Here is a 21,285-nt window from a genome sequence, read left to right as displayed (position 1 = left end):
CACTAGGCTACTATTGTAGGTTGTAGTTATTCATTGTTTCTAAACGAATGAAATCTTTTATCTGAAGTTCCGTTCTCTATTAAATTAGTGTATAAAGCCAAGCGCATTTAGTGACTTTGTAACTAAATCTGATTTAAAATACCATGTATATGGCTAAAATAATAAAAATAAAATATATTAAAATAAATAGATACTGGTTATAGTTAGAGATAATTTTATGATTTCTGCGTGGATCCGAACGTATTGGACAAAGATAACAAAAACATTTGATTTCTGAACGTAAAACAGGGGCGTAAAATAATCCGCCATCTTGTCCCAGTGACAATTTAGGATTTAATTTAGTTTTTAACCCGTCTTTTTTCAATTAATCCGATAGTTAAAGTGATATTTTGTGAGCTGTGGTGTGTTGAAAAAGCCTGTGATATTTTTGTGTACAATTATTTTTGTTTATCATAAGAATATCTTGACATTGTTAGTTGACCGATTTTGACGTCGAACGAACAACTAGAATACCTAATCAAAATGGGTACAAGAGAGGACGAATACGATTATTTATTCAAAGGTAAGTTTTGCCCTTATATCTGCTAAATGTGCTGATAAATTAAATAAATAATTGGGAGTTGATATGTTATTAAATTTTACGATTGTACGTTTACTATTGTTTCGTTTGGAATGACGTAGTTTATTGACTTGGGTTACGAATTTTTCACATATTTTCAATGAGAACTTAATCGTAGCAAGTTTATTTCACGATATAAACAAACTTTAGGTTTATAAGTAGAGCTATGTGAAAGTTTCGCTTTGTTTCATATCAGCTGATTGTGACTGATGATCGATTTTCAAATACCTCATGAGTCACCTTCGTCAATCATCTTCGTTCAATACATTTGTCAAAAACTAATATAAAGTGATCTCGTAGTAATGTTTTGTTATTATTTACGACATACTTTGGTCTCAAGTAAATCTCTTTGTTTCAGTTGTTTTGATTGGCGATTCTGGTGTGGGAAAGAGTAGTCTCCTATCACGTTTTACTAGAAATGAATTTAATTTAGAATCAAAATCTACAATAGGGGTGGAGTTTGCAACAAGGAGTATAGAGGTACAGTACATCTGGCTCACCTTAATAATTAAGTGTTTTAGTGTGCATACTTAAAGTTATTGTATTGTTAGAAATTCAACAATATGCTAGAAAGTCTTTTTGAGTTTGAACTTAAATCTTAAAAGACCAGCACCTCTTTTGAACTTTATCAGCAACAATATGATGATTGCTTGCTTGCTGTTTGATCATTCTAAAGCTTTAGTGTAAACACACTCATATTATTGACAACTTTCGGCATATTGTTAATAATATTGCATTGATTGTTTGTGAGCAGCCTATAGGCAGCTATACAAAGATTTGGCAAGAGTACTTACTAATCATTCAGCGCATTACAGAAATTAGATGAAGGCAATGGGATTATGGAACAGATAGCTGCATAATTCCAGTTGTTTAAAGCCTTTTTTTTACCATAAAAGTTTAATATTATTATAAGTTTTACAATCTATTTAATATTTACTTGTTATTGCCTGTACTTTGTCAATTTTGATTTGTTTTAGTAGGTTCAAATTAACGTAATGTGTAAAACTATATAATAACCACACTGAGGTGATAGTTTGTAACTTTGTTATAAAAAACCTGCCTTTGTGGCTTATATATGTTAACATATAGAAGAACCTGCCCAGAAAAAATGGCAAATTTCTCTTACACTTTATATGCCCACATTTCCATGAACTCCAATGCCAAATGTATACATTGTGCCTTCTATTGTCAGTAAATAATGTATGTGGTCCCAAATGGACTCTACACACTTCGCACTGGTCTTCCAGAGATCTCAGCTCAGTTCCAGTATCAATCCAGCACTGGGAAGGATCTCCGCATTGGATTTGTAATAGAATATGTCTAAAATACTTATCTGGCTTACCCAATCCCAACATCTAAAATATTAAGAGTACCTTCATGTCAAAATTCATCTAAGCAAGCATGGCTTAAAGCTTCGACCTTAAGCATCATAAAATACCATCAGGTATAATGGCAGCCAAGTGCTAGTCTTTAAATTAATAAAAAAAGATAATGTGAACCAACATGTATTAACCTTCTTCAGCCATTATTATCTGTGAATCACATAGTATGTGAGGAATTTGAAATCTACCTCTTTGTTTCACTTGACAACAATGTTATTGTTTAACAGTATGAAAGTTTTTTTCCTATGATAATGACAATAACCTATGTTGTCTTAGTACCTGTTTATTGTGAATTGAACCTTAGTGCCTTATTTATAAATAACATTTAAAAATAATGTACAATTAAACTTAATCAGACTGACATTGGCAGCTCTTGATATCCCACTGTTTGGCACAGACCTTCTTTCTCTAGAAAAGAGTGATTAATTGCTTTCTTCCACAACACTTCTTCAATACAGGTTGCTAAGCTATCTTTAGTTTTAAGTTTACTCCGCGTACCTCACAAGCTGGGACAAGGGTGTAAAGTGGCAATATTTCACTCAGCAATGCTAGCATGGGCAGGATACATTTTCTCCATGTGGCAAGGAAAAACTGTTCTCCCAACAGTTTATCTACTTGCCGAACATAAGAAACCAAGTGTATTTAAAATATTAATCCATGGCAGTATTAATTTTATTGTTATAAAATTTATTTTTATAAATTAATTGTATCCTAGTGTTTGATTAGATGCTGCAGTACATTAATCTCTTAAATAAACAAATTAGAAAGATCTTCATTTAAAACCTCATAGATGGCAGGATTGCCTGTTTAGTTTAGATAAAAGCTTTCTTTTCCCATAAAAAAGAAACAGGTAAGCTAATAAGGCTTTTTATAGCTATATATATTTTACTAAACTAAAGCTTGTTTATAGCTATATTAATGAAAAATGTCTATTCATAGATTGGTGTCGCAGTATATAGAATATGCCAATAATTATTTAACATGTATTCATTATTACCATACTAATCAATGCAATTAGTTATTATATGTAAGATAATCTGCTATCTACATCTGATTTAATAATGTTAATCTATGAATCACTAATAGAAGTAATGATTTAATTTGTTGTAATTATACCTTTATTTACATTCTTAGTGGTGTTACATGTGCCAGCTAATTACTAAGCAGATTTTGATGCAGTTACATAAATATTCGCCAACCAGCGAAAAAATAGCCCCAAGCGATTAAGCATTTCAATATATTGCCACATGGAAAACAATTTAAAAGTCAATAACAAATATTTCTTTATTTAAGTAGGCCTAACAAAGGCATTATTGATCAATACATACAAATTTTTACTAGGCAGTGAGCTGATGGTTATTTATTTATTTTTGTTTAATTATAAAACCAACCATTGCAATTACTAAATTGTTAACAAATTGGTTGATTTAGAACTAATAACAGGTTTCCACAGATAAGTTTTATATAACCAAGGGTAGGTACCTGGTAGAACCCAGCAAATATGCAGCAAACCTATAACAGAACAGATTAAGTTTGCCTAACATGTACCAGTTTATCTAATAGGTTGCGATGTACACTATTCATATTACCATAAAATAAATCAATTTAGGGGTCATTGTAAACAGAATTAAGAAGTCGAGAGACACAGATTACAAACCAATTAAATCTGTTTTTAGTTTTTGTTAAAGATATGTGCAGAATCTTTTTATGCAAGGGTACAATAAAATCTAACTTAGTAAGTAATTCTGGACTATCTATTGACCCTCTAAAAATGTTAAGTAAGTGACAAACGTTGGCAATGTTTCTACGTATATGAAGGGGGTATACTGCATTTATAAACTTGAAACTGATGTTACTAGGCTGCTTGGGTTTATGGATTCATTAAACCCCTTGTATAATTTTTACACCACTTGTCCTCTCTCTCTCATCTTGTCCTAATCCAAAGGTTGCCTGGCAGAGATCGCTACTAAGCGATAAGGCCGCTTTTTGTATTCTACTTCTGTCTTTGTATTTCTATTGTTTTTTTTATTTTACTAACTTCATTGTGGTGTACAAATAAAGAGTTAAATAAATAATAAATTAAATAAATATAATTTCATACTTTTAACTTAGTTACAATTAGGGCAACATACTACTGTAAACCACAAGCATGTCATCATATAAATAAATCTAGCATTGTGGTTGACAGGACGATCGTAATGAACGGCCAATAACAGTCTACTGATGGACTGTAAACCTCCCGACAGTAGGGTTTACCCAAAAAAAATTATGCTAGGCAGACAGTATCTCTCTGCTATCAGTATGATCTCAGTATCTTGTAGTAGTAGCACATAGGACGCTGCTGCCCGTTATATTCCTCAGGGGTGGTGACAGCTGTATTCTGATCTGCCATCATCAAGCGGCCCATATTTGCTAATAAAAAATCAAACCTTAGTCATACTTTTGCGATGAATAGTTCTAATTATAGCCAGATAAAATGAGTCTGGCATTTTGCAATGAGTCATCAAAAGTAGATTTTTTTTAATTTATTTAGTTTTACTATCTCTACAAACTTGTGGATTTTGTATTCTGCATATCTCTTAAGGCCTAGGCCACCTGCTACGAACGCAGGTTTTTTTGCCCCATAGAATATAAGTAGGGAGCAATAAAAATTTTGTAACACACTTAGCTTGTATCCAAATAGTTATTGTTCTTATTCTTTGCCGGAACACTCTTACCAGAGTGCCATGACGTTGCATTAATTAAAAAAAAAAAAATGTATACACACCGATCCGTTGTTTCGCGAAAGAAGGACAAAAACAACAAATATACACTTCTGCATTTATAATAACACTCGCAGTTTCCCGCGACTACGTTCTTTAACTTAAACCTAAAGCTAGGAGAGTTCGAAACTGGTAGGTGTAAGAAGAAGAGCACCATAATAACGTCTTAGCTATGAAGTTAGAGCAATTCATAACAAGTTTAAGTTACACTTAATATTATCATAGGATTTTTCTAGAAGCTTACGTTTTATATAACCTTTGAACTTATTGAGTGACATCTCAAAGATTACATTTGATAATTTGTTATAAAATTATGTACAATTTTGCTTGAACGAATAATCAACTGTATTCTATATATGTATTCTGTAGTAATTTCATCCAGGTCCGTTCTAGCGTGACATACACACAGACAGCATCCATCCATACAATCGCATTTATAATAGAAGAAGATAGTACATGGGATATTGATATCTCACATTTCCTAGGGATATCATGAAAATCAATCAGTGAAATGACATATGTACGTACCTAGTCGTAACTATCATTGAAATATACACTCATGTCATAATTTCGCGCGATATATTTTTACTAAATAAGTTAATGTAAATCTATTTATTTTCTCGCGATATACCTGACCTGATATACATGACGTTAGATCATAATTTAAAGTTGTTTTTTTATTACTATTTCAAAATTATTATTTTAATTCAAATTAACTTGGTATTTTCCAAATTGACGTAACTTTTATAATAATCTATTGCAACAAAGCTAGGTACCAACCACATCTCTACGAATCCACGAATAGCGATAATATCCTAAGGTCATTCGCCGAGATGCTTTTATTAGGCGTAATGAATGGCTTGACGTCAGGAATTAGTCCCAGAACTCCAATCTGACCTCATTACGATTCTACATTGTTCTCGATACATTTACAGTTTTACACCTTATAAAACAACTTTTGCATTCCCTATGATTAAGTTCTAATCATTCTATCAAACTTGAGAGAATATGCTGCTGAGCTGACATAACTGCTCCAATGCAATTTGGACGGCTTTAACAATCGTAATGAAGATAGTCGAGTCTTCGAATAGTGCGTGTTGCCAGTTATGTTTATCAAACGTGGTGGCTAACTATGTGCCCCATAAGGAGGCTTCACAGGCGGGCGATGTAGAGACCATGTAGAGTACTATGTGATCAAAGCATGAATGAGAAAACTCGTCTTTCTAAACACGTCTTCTACCATAAACCTTCAGCGCATCCTTAGTTATTCAAAATTAATTTATTTCAAGTAGGCCTAATATAAGCACTTTTGAAACGTCAAGTCTGTCTGTGTGTAGTGACTCTACCACCGGTTCGGAAGGCAGATTCTACCGAGAAGATGCCGGCAAGAAACTCAGCAGTTGCTCTTTTCCAATATCAACAATTTACATTTTAGATTTCAAAATTCATTTTTCTATCTTGTGAGAGATGAAAGCGGAGCCGGATGCTTCCAAGCAACCTTGTCATTTAGAAATTCATCAATTGTATAATAACCTCGCTGTAATAAATGTGTTTTAACACATTCTTTAAACTTATGCATTGGTAGGTCTAAAATTACCTTAGGTCATATTATGAAAGCGTATACCCAATCCCACAAATGACTTCTGCACCTTTCGCAGACGATATGCAGATGTCACTAATTTTTGACCATTTCTTCTAAGTCGACTGTTTATATCCACTTTTGGTTTATAAAGACTAACATGTTGTCTTACAAATACTATATTGTTATAAATATATTGTGAGGCTACCGTGAGTATACCTATTTCTTTTAATTTTTCACAGAGGGATTCACGTGATTTAAGTTTATACCGTACAGCTCTTTTCTGCAATATGAATATAGTGTCAATATCAGCAGCTTTGCCCCATAATAAGATCCCGTAAGACATCACTATGAAAGTAGGCAAAGTAAACAAGTCTTGCTGTTTCTAAGTCAGTAATCTGTCTAATTTTTCTGAAGGCGTAGGCAGCCGAGCTTAGTTTACCTGCTAGTGTATCTATATGGGTACCCCACTGAAGCTTACAATCTATGGTCATGCCCAGAAAAACTGTGGAATCTTGAATTTTTAGTGATTCTCAATTTATTATTATATTTTTATTAACATTCATTACATTTTTATTCATTACGTTTTTTTTGCATTTAAAAGAAAATTGTTGACAGTAAACCAGAGCGACACATGTGATATAGCACGGCTACATCGTCAGAGTTATATCTACCTCTATCAGTTATAAAAATTAGAGATGTATCATCTGCAAACAGTACAATGTGACAGGTTTCACTGACATGGTGTGGTAGATCATTTATATACACCAAAAATAGAAAGGGACCCAAAATTGAACCATGTGGGACATCCATTGGGACATATACACATATTTGGGACATATAATACGACGCGGAAACGAGAACACCACTATTAACAAAAGTTAATATGTAGAAGGCAAACGTCCTCGTGGCAGATCTCCAACCCGGTGGTCAGACCAACTAAGAGAAACCGGTGCCCGTACTTCTACAAGGCAGTAGGTACATTTGGCCAAGGACAATTACTCGCCATAGCACTGATCACGATCCTCAGTTATGAGGGACCGACTAATGAGAGAGAGAGAGGCTCGCGCTTGACAACTATAATGCCTGATGGAAAGCAATCATACAATCTTAGTTGAGGCTCGCTTGCTTAGAAAATTCCTATTCACTCTTGCCTTGAAGGCATTCAGGTTGTACGTGGCAGGAACACCGATGCCGGAAAAGCGTTCAAAAAGCAGTACATAACACACTGAATGTCAACGACCTAAGGATGCCATCGTTCACGGCGTATCGCTGTTCTGTGTTGGAATGGTGCCGGTGGAGCAAGATTATGAAGTTCCTGAGCACACTCGCCAAAGTAAAGTTAACTTGTACTACGGGCTGGTACCGAGTGTTTCTTAACAATAACCCGAAAAGCCTAACTCGGAAATAAAACCGTCGTGATACGGGGCAGTTATAAAATTCAAAGATCACGATTTTAATATTAAATTTTTCGTACTTTAAATTTATAGAACAATGTTTGACCTTGATACAACGTATAAAGAATCTTTCGTGTTGTCTGTTAACGACTCTATCCCATTACTAGCATACACAAAGCAGCTTGTTTATACAATAGATATCTAACTGGATGACGTCAGATATCTCGCCGTCAGATTTAACCGTAACCGTGAAATGTTCCTTTCACAATATTTCTCAGTGCAAAAACTTTTCTCTGTGAAGCTTATAATATTTCATATGTGATACTTATGAGTACGTCCGGCATCCAGCACGCCGCTCGCCGGACCCAAGACTTTTTTTTTCTATTTTATTCCTCTACAAGTTCGACCTCCCTAGAGCAGCAGTGAATTTTACGTTGTAGGTTCCGGGTTCTGATCTGGCCGGAGGCTTCGGCCGGGGCTGGTCACCACTCTAGCGACATAACGGTGATGACAATTTTGTCGTGTAAGCGATTCAGTGCCCCGGTACAATGCAAACAAAATATTATAAGACAACTCGATCACAGAAATAATTTTGTGTGTGTATGTATTTCAATAGTTGGAAACAACTCAATAACTGAACGCAACAGTTTATGAATATGATATTAGTAATCGATCAAACTTTCCTTGCATCGCGAGACCGTTACTTGTAGTGCCAAGCCGCGGAGCTCTGCTGTAGCAATTGTTAACAACTTGCCGTTATAATTTATCATTAAAATTGACCTAGCAATTCTTTAATATTATAATAGACTTATTAAATTTTCTAACTTTTAGTAGTGACTTATTATTCTGACGGCGATGGAAAACATCGTGAGGAAACCTGCATCCCTGAAAGTGCTCCATAATGTTCTCAAAGGTGTTTGGAGTCCACTAATCCGCACCGGGCCAAAAATATATAGATATCAAAATACCCTGTGAATCAAATATAATTTTAATTATTTCTTGAAACCATTTATTAGTTGAATAAGAACTATCAGCACATTTGTTAAACTGCTAATCAATTTAATAAGATATCTGCAACATGTCAAGTTATAGTTACCAAAAGTTTAATTACCTAAATACCCACTTTCTAAATTTATTGTAACATAAGTCATGAATACAAATATTCAAGAAGAACTAGATTTTTTAACAATTTATAGAATCATTACTGAAGGCTTACTATCATCGCTTAAAGCAATATTATTATAGTTGACGTTCCTGTTTGCGAATTATGATCCCTATTTCAAGGATAACACGTAATCTTTATATATATATTTTTCTTGTGTGCGTGTGTATGTCACTGAACTCCTCCTAAACGACTGGACCGTTTTGAATGAATTTTTTGGTATGCGTTTAGCTGGCACCCTGGATGGTTTAGATTCCCAAATCAGCCCGACAGATGGCGCTGGGGTCCGCTAGTGTCATATAAAACTGTTTTTAATTTAATACTGCTTTGTGTGATGGTAGTAATCTTGTAAAAACCTTTATGCTTGGTACCTTCGCTCGCTCGCAATCAACCTTAGGAGAGTTCCATAATGTTGTCAAAGGCGAGTTAAGTCGGCCAATCCGTACTTGGCCGACGTGGTGGACTACGGCCTGAACCCTTCAACCTTCAAACAAGACCTATGCCTTGTATTGGACCGATAATGATATTGATGAACTAAACCGTGTCATCATAGTAAAGATTCGTAACATCAAACATGAGTATAAGACCACACAAACCTACGCGGTATCAAACGTAAGTCCTGCCGATCAAAAATTCAAATCGCACCTACAAATAGCGGATGGCGCGTGGCAATGACCCCAAATTATTCGTATGACCCTGTAGAGTTCGATTTTTTCATATCGTCACTACTTCGACACGAGAAACGTCAATTAATACGAAAGAATCATCATTATTATCAAACCCATTAACCGGCCCACTACGGCATGGGTCTTCTCTCAGAATGAGGAGGTATTTAGGCCGTAGTCCACCACGCTGGCCAAGTGCGGGATGGTAGACTTCGAACACGTTTTTTGAGAAAGTTATAGAGAACTCTCAGGCATTCAGATTTTCTCACGACTCATTTAAATTCGACACGATTTCCTTTACCGCTAAGGTAAGGTATAATTGTTAGTTCCTTAAATTAAAAAAGCACATAGCTTCGAAAAGTTGGAGGTGCGTGCTCGGTAACCCCGTAAGGGAGGCCGAAGTCCTCACTACCACCAGGCCAGGCTTTCCTTTTATACAATAGAATGAGGGTATCCTATGCTTGATTCTGCGCACCGACTTCAAAAGACGGGATTTTTAATTAGTTGTATTTGTTACGTTGTCCACCAACCCGCAGTGCCAAGCGTGGTGGTGGACTACGGCCTTAACCCCTTCTCATTGTGGGAGGAGACCCGTGCTCTGTAATGGGCCAGTAACGGGTTGATATGATTTGTTACATTAGCGAATACTCTTACATTAATTTGGACTTTGGCGAGGAACGATAAATCGATCGATATTTTCGCAGTATAGGTAGTACAGCTACAACACGCTGTTTGTTTTTGCTTGCATTAGAATAGGTTTAATTGATACAGAGTACCGAGATTCCTATAAATAGACACATGCAATATTCTCGATGAATTTCAGTCGTCTAAAGCCGTGATTGTGGGCGAAACGCAACACTTAAATATTACACAAAGAGAGAATACAGTAATTTTCATATATAAAAAGAAACCTTTTCATTTTTGTTTTTTTTCATTGTTTTCATTAAACAATGGAAAATGAAAAAAGACAAAATTTGTTTGAAATTTTCTTCCATGGGTATCGAAACGAACAGTTAGTTTTCACACCAGAGAACTAACACAATATTTCCGCAACTAACCTAGACTAAATAACTAGAACATAAACTATTGCTAATACAGTATACACAAATGACAAGACATAATAGAAAAGAGAATACAATAAAAGAAAATTAAGGTTATTACGTTATTGTTTCGTAGGGGACCGCTCGACGCAATCTGCACAAGATTATGGAACTTGAAAATCCCTACAAAAGACCTGGTCCTGCAGTGGATGTCCGCTGGTTGGCGTTATGATGATTATGACATAATGGTGCTAGGACTGTTTTCAAATGTACTAATTTTAATTTTAAAAGGGGTTTCTTAACTTTACAATTGTTGACATTACAATGAATAATTGTTAAGTAACTTAACAATTAATAATTGAAAAGTCAACATCTCCTGAGGATGCTCCGGTTTTGGAAAGAAACGTGCGTTTGTACGTACGTACGTACGTACGTACGTACATTGCCGAAGATGTTGCTGTGGAGTGTGAAGACTGACTGTGTGTTCGCGAGTATAGCAAATTAAGCTTAATTTTCATAATCGATCTAAATGTGTATGTAGTGTGTCATATCGGGACCTTGGTACGAAATCTTTCGGTTTTTAAGCACCGTTCTGTTGTCGGCAGGTGGACGGCAAAACCATAAAGGCGCAGATATGGGACACGGCGGGGCAGGAGCGCTACCGCGCCATCACGTCGGCGTACTACCGCGGCGCGGTGGGCGCGCTGCTGGTGTACGACATCGCCAAGCACCTCTCCTACGAGAACGTGGAGCGCTGGCTGCGCGAGCTGCGCGACCACGCCGACCAGAACATCCTCATCATGCTCGTGGGCAACAAGAGCGATCTCAGGCACCTTAGGTGACGGTCTTATCTTGCGTACGCATCAAAAGTGCCACCTATGGGCCTTCTTGAATAAAAATATTTTTGACTTCGACTTTGACTATAGTCGCGGGGTGTAGGGATTTTGACTCTCTCCTCCCTGGCGCAACGGTCAGCGCTGCGAATTGAAGTAAGCTGTCCGGGTTCTGATTACCGGCAGAGGCTATTAGGAAATTGAAAATTTCTGTATTTTCTTTGGTATGGCCTGGTGCGAGGATTTGGGCCCGAAGCTAGTCACCACCGTACCGCCGAAGACGTGCCGCCAAGCGATTTAGTGTTTCGGTGTGATGTCGCGTTGAAACCGATTAGGGGTGTGTTACCGTACTCCCTAACAGGTTAGCCCGCTGCCATCTTAGACTGCGTCATAACTTACCACAAGGTGAAATTGCAGTCAAGGGCTAACTTGCAGTGGAATTTAAAAATAAGGGTGTCCTAGGGAGTGAAAGGGTGTAAGGGAAAGGATAGGGTCGTAAGGAGAGGCTAGTACAACTCAGCCTCCCAAATTAGCAACTTCAACTTCCCGTGGTGTACCCGACCCTCTGGCGACGGACCAGTAAAAACCACGTCAAACTAGCTAGATTGCACGCATAGCGCAGACCGGTGTCAAGCAGTAGCCAGACACCGACCGCCCAGGGTGGTCATACAAAACTTTTTATGGGGAGTAAAAATGTCAGTTAGTCTAGTACCCGGCGACCCCGCTTTTTCTGGCTCCGGGGTATTCAGAATCTCCGGCAATGATACCGTAACTTACACGAAAACTAGACTATAAAACGTATAATAATAATAATATACACACTGTGTTTAGCAAGGCTTCCCTTTCGGGCCAAGTTAAAATATATTTAGGTTTACAATAATAACTATACTAATAACTAAATTTCTAAAAGAATATAATTCCACCCATAATTTGAAAAAAACTATTTTCTTTCTTAGAACGTATGTAAATGTTGCAGGTCAATCCCAACAGAAGAGGCGAAGGCATTCGCGGAACGGAACGGGCTAAGTTTTATTGAAACGTCCGCCCTCGACTCCACCAACGTGGAGCCGGCATTCCAGAACATATTAACCGGTAATTATATTATTATGTACTTGCCGTACTCTCTATAGTTAGCTCTCGCATTTTATCCTTGTTGCTTAAGTAATTGATCCAATTTGGAGCCACACCTACTTTGTATGGCCTACAACTTTGGCCCTCTATCCCCGTAAAGCGTGTCTTAACTTTTCGGAGTTATGTGCGCCTCAAGCATTTAATTTCTCAAATATCACTTGCTCTAACGGTGAAAGAAAACATCGTGAGGCTGTATGTCTGAGATTGTCTAAGAATAGACATAATATGGGTGCGTGCGTGCGTACGTGTGAGCGTGTGTGCATGTACGCGTGTGTGGGGGTGTGCGGGTGTGTGCGTATGTGTCTGTTGTAACGTAGGTCCCTAACGGATTGACTGATTTTGATTATGTTTTATTCATTGGAAGGTGAATTACTCGGGCGTATTCTTAGCTATGGCAGCCCCCACAAAATTGTGGATTACATCTTTTTCACTATTGCCCCAATATGGATACCAATCACTATGTTGAATTTCAAATCTAAGTTACCACCTCAAAATAGCGAAATGCAGTTTTTATTTAGAGCTCGTCCGTTGAAGTACTGCCATCATGCTTATTTCTGCCGCTAAGCAGCATTGTTCCGGTCTGAAACGGCGTTCCGGCGTGATTGCCGGTGTAAATACAGGCACCTGCGCCTTAACACCTAGGCCGCAGCCAGCAGGCTGATGGTCACAGAGCGGCACGTTACAAGACGTGTTCTTTGCGTCCGAAATGCCGCTCTGTTTGTAGATGTCCGGTTTTAAACAGGTGGGCAATCTGCTTTGTCCGTCAATTGTATTTACTACTAGCTGTTGCCCACGACTTCGTCCGCGTTTGTTTTTGTTTTGAAATCAGTTTTTTAAAATTGTGTTTACTTTTATAACTTGTAACATTCAATCAAATGACCTTCTCAAATATAATTATAAATTAAGATTAGTTTTTGTATTAATTTGTAACTTGAACCAACACGTGTCCGCAGAGATCTACAGGATCGTCTCCCAGAAGCAGATGCGCGACCCGCCCGAGGGCGACGTGATCCGGCCCGACGCCGAGCCGGCCGACGTGCGGCCGTCGGGCGCCGACTCCGTGCGCAAGCAGTGCTGCCAGTAGCGCCAGGTGCGTACGCGCCGCCGGACGCCACGGGTGACGCAGGTGCTCTCCCCCACCCAGCCGACTCGACAGCTCGAGTCACCGAGTCTATAGCACTATTTGAAAACTAGCCCAATGAAGCGATGATAGCCAGCGTATAGGACTTCGGTTTCACTCACGGGGGGATGAGTTCCAATCCCAGCGCGTTCCTCCAACTTTTCCAAGTTATGTGCGTTTTAAGCAATTAAAATATCACCAAACAAGAAAGTATCGTACAGCTTCTCAATTTAAAAGTGTCGAACGGTTCGTGAAATACCAACAAAAATAACACGAAAGAGTAGTCAGATTCAGCCCGTAACAGCCAACTCGACATCTCGCACCTCCGCAGTCCCGTCGTGACCACGATCCATGCAACTGGGTCGAAATATCGACAAATCCCATGATATTATCGTGGTATGAACCCGTTGAACTGTGTAAATATCACTTGCTTCTATGCTGAAGGAAAATATCATGAGGAAACCCAATGCCTGAGAGTTTCCATAATGCTGTCAAAGGTGTGTGGAGTCCACCAATCCGCACTGGGACAGCGTGGTGGACTACCGCCCAAAACCCTTCTCATTCTGAGAGCAGACCCGGCAATAGTTTAAAATGATAATATTGACGTTTTTTTTTGTTTTGATGAAATCAATTTTTTTTTCCAGAGAGTCCAGTTAATTTTGGAGCGCAAGGGAGAAATGAACGGAATACAAAACGCAAGTTAATGAATCATTCCCAAGACAAACAAGGTCTAATCTCTAAAAATATCACGTTGCCGGCTCGGAGAGTACCACCATTTGTTACGAATTCGCTAATGTACTGTTTCGTTTTATGGAAGTTTCTAGATTTACACAGTTTTATATTGTTATACAAGGAAATTAACGTTTCCGGGGCTTTTTGTTAGTTTCTGAGGCACTAGCTAGTGCGACCGCGGGGAATTGCCGCCCTCACCAATCTGCCACTTATGATCCCCTAAAGCATCTGTCCTAAAGTCACCTTTTTAACACCGAACCTCCTTAACAACTGTTACGTAGTTTGTATCCCACGCCAGGTCCAGATATGTGTCATCTGCCCGATTCTATCGCTGTAACCGTATCGTGATTGCATATCTGGACATTAAACTGTACTGGGATACAGTATTGTTACTTCACTTCGAAGTCGTCCTCGGAGTCCCATTAGGGGCTCGGGGTTAATGCTCTTTTTCTAACAATGTATATCGCTTAGAACATTATTTTCCTGGAAATCGTAAACATGTGAACAAAAGGAAATATCTAGAAACTTTTCGAAGCTCGTCTATTCCTGGAATTACATTTTTGCATGCTAGGTACCTTTTGCGATAAACAAACACGTTAGATCCTACGCTAAGTTCACACGCGTTTATAAACTTTATGTTCTTGTATTAAGGATCTTTGTAATAATATACAAGTCTTGATACGGTCGGATTGCCCTAATGATATATATATCTGAAGTGCTGATCTAACAACTTAAATCCGAAAAAACAAAGAAGACGTACACGCACCCCAAAATATAAATTCTTTTCAAAATTTTCCTCTATCAAACCCAATATCGGTAATCTTATTTCATAGAATATTGATATTCTATGAATATTCATCCAATATAGGTAGCCTTGGATTCCAGACGAAAAGAAAGCCTTTTTTAAGATGTCATACTTTTTTTTAACTTGGAAACTTCTATAAAATCAGGTTCGAGTGTAATTTTTTGTGTGATAACTCGTCTTAAATCGCACTTTGCGATAAAACTTCAGAACCAACGAAGCGAAAGCTTGCAGGAAAAAACCAATCAGAACTATTAAAATACCAGTAGTTACCATTCGTTTACGCGGAAATTCGACGCGGCGCGAAATTTTACGCCTCTTAGAACAATATTTGCTAACTAGTAATCGAGGAGTCGTTTTGGAGTATGGAATACTTGAACATCGGAGTAAAATGGATCTTATTTCTATTGTGCTAAAGCTCTAAAGATGCCTGCAAAATAAGGTCCATTTTTCTTTGACGATACAGAGTTTAATACTCGAAAACGACTTCTCGATTGCAAGCATACAAATGTTGGCAACTGAATATCTGTGAGAGTGCCTAGTGTGAAATTTTTACCTAAGTTTACTAATTCTATCACATGAATGTTAACTACGATTTAAATGGTATCAAAAGATCGCCATCTACTTACAATACTGGGATCGTGTGTAGTTAACTTACACACGATCGAATAAGATAACGTAGGCAAAAATCTCACCCACAGGCACTCAGTTTCGGGTTTATAAAGTAGATGCCTAACTAAAAAAAAAACAGTAAATTCGGTTTAGTTTTTCCTGCGATAAAAACTTGTTAACTTTTTAAACAATAACAGGCAGTTATTTTAAAATCTAAGACTCAAATATTGTTTAGTAGTAAAGAGTATATATATATCGTGATAAAAATATCGCGTCAAAACGCCATAATCTGATTGGTCAATACTGCCTTTGCTACGTACGCTCGACTTGTGTGGAACGTATTCCAGTGACGCGTTATAATTACCCAAAAATTTACACGGATGTTGGGACAGTATTACCGGAGATAATAAATATAAAACATTTCCAACGTTTGGCTGGCAACACTGCAGCAGTAAAGAGTGGCTCATGTAGATAGCTTTGTGTAATTATTAATGTTTAGTATCGAAACGATTGTGTTAAGTCGGATTCAGACTAAAACTTACGTGTAGTGCTGGTACGTTATAGATTTGCATCCTCGCAAACGTCACGGAGGCGCTTTCACGTACTGAAACATGCCACATAGCAAAATGGACTCAATTTCACAAGTATATGAGTCGCAATTCGTATACTATAGATTACATTTTATAAACGTGTGCAAAAAGCACTTGCTTGCAATGTGGACAAGCTTGAGCTTTAAAACAATAGTCAGAAGTTCCATTCCTACGGATGCGAGTTAATTTATCTCGTACCAAGGCGTATTTATTCACACATTTTGTAAAGAAGCGTGCACATTAGACTTAATTATGCGAGCTGACACCGACTGTACCTAGCCACGCGTCACGGCACGACACGTAAGTCTAATGTGAATCTGGCTTTAAGGTGAACGTTATGAGGCACTCTATACAATGTTAATTAATTGCAAACTAACAAGATTTAGAAAAAAAAATTGTATTTAATTGGTCAGTATCTGGTGAAGATCTTTAAATTAAGGTCTAGAAACTATAAACTTATCAAAGAATAACATAAATTACCCACAAATCATACCATTTCTTTAGGACTTCCACACTCACTATTCTAAAGTATTTTTCGTATATTGAAACACTTATATAACGTCGAAGTAAAATGGCCCTAATAATAATTGTATTAGAGTTGCAAATGGTGTGCTGTGGTGTACACGAATTTGAATGTTAAGACAAAGTATATAAATTCCATTTCACTCCGATGTTAGTGTTTCGATACACGTTAAAGTACGTAAGATTGTGGAATCTGTTAACCTTAACTTTGTATAGAGTATCTTAAAGCCAATTCTCCTCAAGAATATAAAATCTGTATTTATATATGGAGAGGCAATTTACGTAGTTCGGAATCGAAGCTAAAACAATGCACTTGATTTATTTCGACGCTTCAGATGAAATTATTGTACACAGCCGTGTAACTATATCCTTTACTAGTCGATCTAGATTAATAATGCCTATTTGTACTCTAGTATTACCCGCACCATCAAATAATAGATTTATTAAAGGCTGCCGATGTCTTACTAACTCATTCGCACAATATTCGCACGCATACCGTGTGAAAGAGACAGCTATACACCGGTCGCCTTTTCTTAATCTATTCTTTAATGGCGCTATTTATCTTGCACTCGTAAGTGGTTAAGGTTTACAAGTATCAAGACAATTATAGTTCAAAGTGAAATGCACTTAATTGCCTTATTTTTATGTTGGTTTTAGAGTGGGTCACTCGATTTCTGTTGAGTTATAGAACTCTCAACTCCTCCAATCGACATTGTTGCAGAGTAGAGGAGAACTATGCTCAACAGTTGAACATTAATTAGTTAAACTTTATTATGTCAGATATAGTCTAGCGTTCGGTCAATTTTACTCTAATATTAAACCCCTTATAAATAAAGGTGGCAAAACGTCGGAATTCACGCAAGCAGTGTTTTGTCACATTCCAATCGACATCACCTTTTAAATGAAAGCACATGAAAAACACTCTATCCCGCCGTTATGGCACAGTCATTAAGGCCAGTTTAGATACTCGAAAACCATTCCCTTACGAGAATCGCAATTTCGTACTAAAAGTACAAGTGTCTACGTGTTTCCGAATAATATCAACCGCACTGGACCAGCCAATAAAATGCGAATGGCGTCATCCGCTAAAACTGATAGTGCGTTATTTGTTTTTATTTCTACAACTTAACAAAGAATTGTTGTCATAACACCTCGCTAGGAATAGTATCAACTGTACACCTACCATCGACGCCTCCCTTTAGTATACGGAAAAGTGCTTTGAATCTTTCTTAGCTGTTAAAAACTTTTTCGTGTATCAAGTTAAGTCATGATAACAAAGTGAACACGTAATTAGACCGTATATCTTAATTATTTGGAAACCCGAAGACACCTTATCGGCACTATTAAAATAGGTTGGATGTATGACATTTTTTTTTTGTTATTTAAGAGAAAAATATTTTGTTTCGACTTAGTGAATAATTCAATATATAATATCTATTTATTTAGTTAATTAAAGTGTTTAAATTAAAACTAGCCAGTTCGTGAGAATATTATGTTATCGATCGATGTTATAATGTGGGTCTAAAGAAAGTACGCCAGACAATATAGATGTTGTTTTTTTTTTACAAATAGTAATAAATTATTGCATTGGATCAAGTAATTATTATTTGTACCAATTGACCAACAATCCCCGCTAGCACAAATATCAACAATAAAGCTACAACTATATAATGGAAATAACGTCCTACAGGAGGGCGCTGTAGTCATTATAGAGCTACCATCGCGTTATAACTATTAGTGCTTGTTGGGAATCGTAACGAACTTTGTGACGCAATTGTGTTTGGCTGCTTTTACGATACAGCACTTCTACTTTCATAAGTTGCATTGTCAAAATTAAGATTTGTTAGCGCAGAAATGAGTAATCTAATGCTGACCATAAACGCATCAATGAAATTTAAGTTTTATTGCTTTACGTTAAGACTAAAAATACTGTAAGTCGATGCTAATAATTTTAGTTTTATTAGAGCTTATTGTGACAGCTCTTCCGGGGAAGTTCCGGCTTGCTTATTTCTGCCGCTATTTTTCTTAAGTAGCATAGTTGTGTTCCGGAATGAAGGCACAAAGCTTAACATCTACGCCTCAGTTTGGTGAACACGGCTACACGTTGCAGAATTGTTCCTTGGATACTCTGCGAAGGTTTGCTCTGTTTATAGGCGACTGTGTTGGTCCATCAATAAAAAGAAAGCTTAAAAGCTTACGCTATCAGCATCAATGAATAACAGAAGGATATGTAAGCGTTAATTAAATGTACTCTGTTAAACTTATGAAAGTTGTAGTACTTGATCTGAAGTGATTCAATTATGATTGCTATCATCAAAGTTTGGTGAAAAAAGGTGCAGGCGCACGGATGTGGGCCGAAAATTAAAAAAAAAACAAACTAACTTTACTTCTAGGTACCTTATGTAAAACTTACTTTTAAAAATCCACCACGGATTTATCAATGGCATTTGTAAAAAGTCATATTCTAAAGCAATAATTCTGTTTTAAAAGTAAGATATAAAAAAATCAATCAGCTTCATAAAATCGTAAGGTCACAGAAGAGACATTATTTCCATACAAAATGTGTAGAGGCATGTCCCAGAGGCACGTCGACCGTTTTCGATTGGTGTTGATCGCCCTACATTATTTATATTTAAATATATAGAGTGCGTTATTCTATACACAGAATACTATAATGATTGTAATAAAAAGAGTTTGAACTGGTGTTGTCACACTAAAACAGGTAGATTTGAAGTTTCAATAGAGCCAATGTAGGTGACTGGCCTATTTGTATTAGATTGCAACACTGTTGAAAACTTGTACAAGTGGACGGACACTATGGAAACGTATGTGCCTTGCATCAGTATTAAAAATTATCGACACTTGCTAGAGTCACTTGCACGCAAAATTCGGGACTGGTCGGTGACAACCCTATATTTTTCAGCACGAACAAAATTATTACATCAAAATGTATTAAGTCCACCATGCGAAGTCAGGTTTAATTAACATAGTGCTAAATAACACATGTTCATATAAAAATGTTTACAAATCCTTGTAGTAAAAAAATAACTGCGCAATGTCTCTATTGTGATCTTACGCTAACTAATATTAATATTAATTGTTTTCGCATAACACTAGCTGGTAGTTACGAGTTAAGTAAAAGAGGGATAGCTTTTTTAAAAACATTTTTTTCTTTACGGATATTACGTGCCTTCGTACATTGTGACACAAAACACACGTGTACGTTTTATTAGAGCTTTTAACGTTTAATTTTTGTCCATGTTCAAGTTTGAGAAATGTCGGGATAGGAAAGTCTTGTATGTATATCGTGAATGATCTGGAATAAAGCGTCAGTAACTTCAAAAGACTAATAAAATCTAACATGCCAAGCTTTACTTATATATCAAAATCATGAATAAAAAACAATTATATTGATTTTCTGGACAATATTATGCATACGTTCGTCCTAGGACGAATACAATTTATGGTAGTAAATAAATTATAACTATATTTGTTTGGGAGTTACTGACAGATTTGATATAAAATGGGATGCCAATACAAACCGCACCTTTTTGCTTTATTGTAAAAATAACCTTAAGCGTTATATTAATAAGTGCTAGTTTCGGAGAGCTAAGAGCCTTGTGCCGAGAATAAGCAATACTCAGCCTGGTCTCATCGCATCACTGATCACTCCTGACATAGGTTATGTACCGCGTTGTTCGTTGTATCGTAAGAAATATGTTATTTGTATTATGGTCTTACATATGCATGGTTATTTTTTTAGTGCCTATCTGTAATTACTTTATTAAAGACAAAGATAATAAAATATAATGTAAATTTCTTTGTGTTTTTATTCATAATTCATTAATAAACTTTGGTAATCCATTATAGGAAAAATTAATCTATACAACGTGTTACAGAATTACGAAAAAATATATTTCATAAGGAATCGCCCCGTAAAAATATTAAATTAAAGGAAGCTTATTTAAATATTAATACAAACGAATTCAAAACATTTTAAGTGTTTACTTATGATAAAGTGACAGGAGTCACATGATTTTAATTTTGCATATGATGTTAGGGCTGTATCTGATTTCTTTCTTTAGGTTTACTCAAAAACTAAGTTTTCGGTTTCAAAGATAAGTCTCAGAGACAGTACATTGTGTACGTCTCAAGCTTGTGAAGTATTATTTCGATTTTCATTTAAACTTATATAAAATACTCTTTTACAAAATAGGCAGATAGTATGGTATGCCGGGACTTTGAATTTCGAACATAGTGAGCATCTGAACGTAACCGTGGCACGATTCCTTCGACTGAAAATTCCAGGTCCCTGGGATATCTAGATCCAGCTCCAA

The 21,285-nt window shown here is 36.7% G+C and overlaps 1 protein-coding gene across 1 annotated transcript; it reads left to right on the top strand.

Annotated features, from left to right (window-relative positions):
* The first annotated feature begins 237 nt into the window (after positions 1–237).
* On the top strand, positions 238–16,155 carry LOC120627087 (ras-related protein Rab-11A). The gene is made up of 6 exons (XM_039894932.1): positions 238–562; positions 978–1,099; positions 11,212–11,444; positions 12,416–12,531; positions 13,524–13,660; positions 14,337–16,155. The coding sequence occupies exons 1-5, from the start codon at positions 523–525 to the stop codon at positions 13,652–13,654; spliced, it is 642 nt and encodes a 213-aa protein (XP_039750866.1). The 5' UTR covers positions 238–522; the 3' UTR covers positions 13,655–13,660; positions 14,337–16,155.
* The last annotated feature ends 5,130 nt before the right edge of the window (positions 16,156–21,285 follow it).

This window comes from Pararge aegeria, chromosome 10 (assembly GCF_905163445.1).
Source record: "Pararge aegeria chromosome 10, ilParAegt1.1, whole genome shotgun sequence".
Taxonomy (NCBI): Eukaryota; Metazoa; Arthropoda; class Insecta; order Lepidoptera; family Nymphalidae; genus Pararge; species Pararge aegeria.
Note: the sequence above shows the minus strand (reverse complement) of the source record. Positions and strands in the feature narration are given on the sequence as shown.

What these genes read in the sequence shown, in the direction of transcription:
- LOC120627087 (XM_039894932.1), top strand. Translation starts at nt 523, where the DNA reads ATGGGTACAAGAGAGGACGAATACGATTATTTATTCAAAG. An exon ending in AGCGATCTCAGGCACCTTAG is followed by an intron (nt 11,445 to 12,415) that starts GTGACGGTCTTA and finishes TAAATGTTGCAG; the next exon opens with GTCAATCCCAACAGAAGAGG. An exon ending in ATTCCAGAACATATTAACCG is followed by an intron (nt 12,532 to 13,523) that starts GTAATTATATTA and finishes ACGTGTCCGCAG; the next exon opens with AGATCTACAGGATCGTCTCC.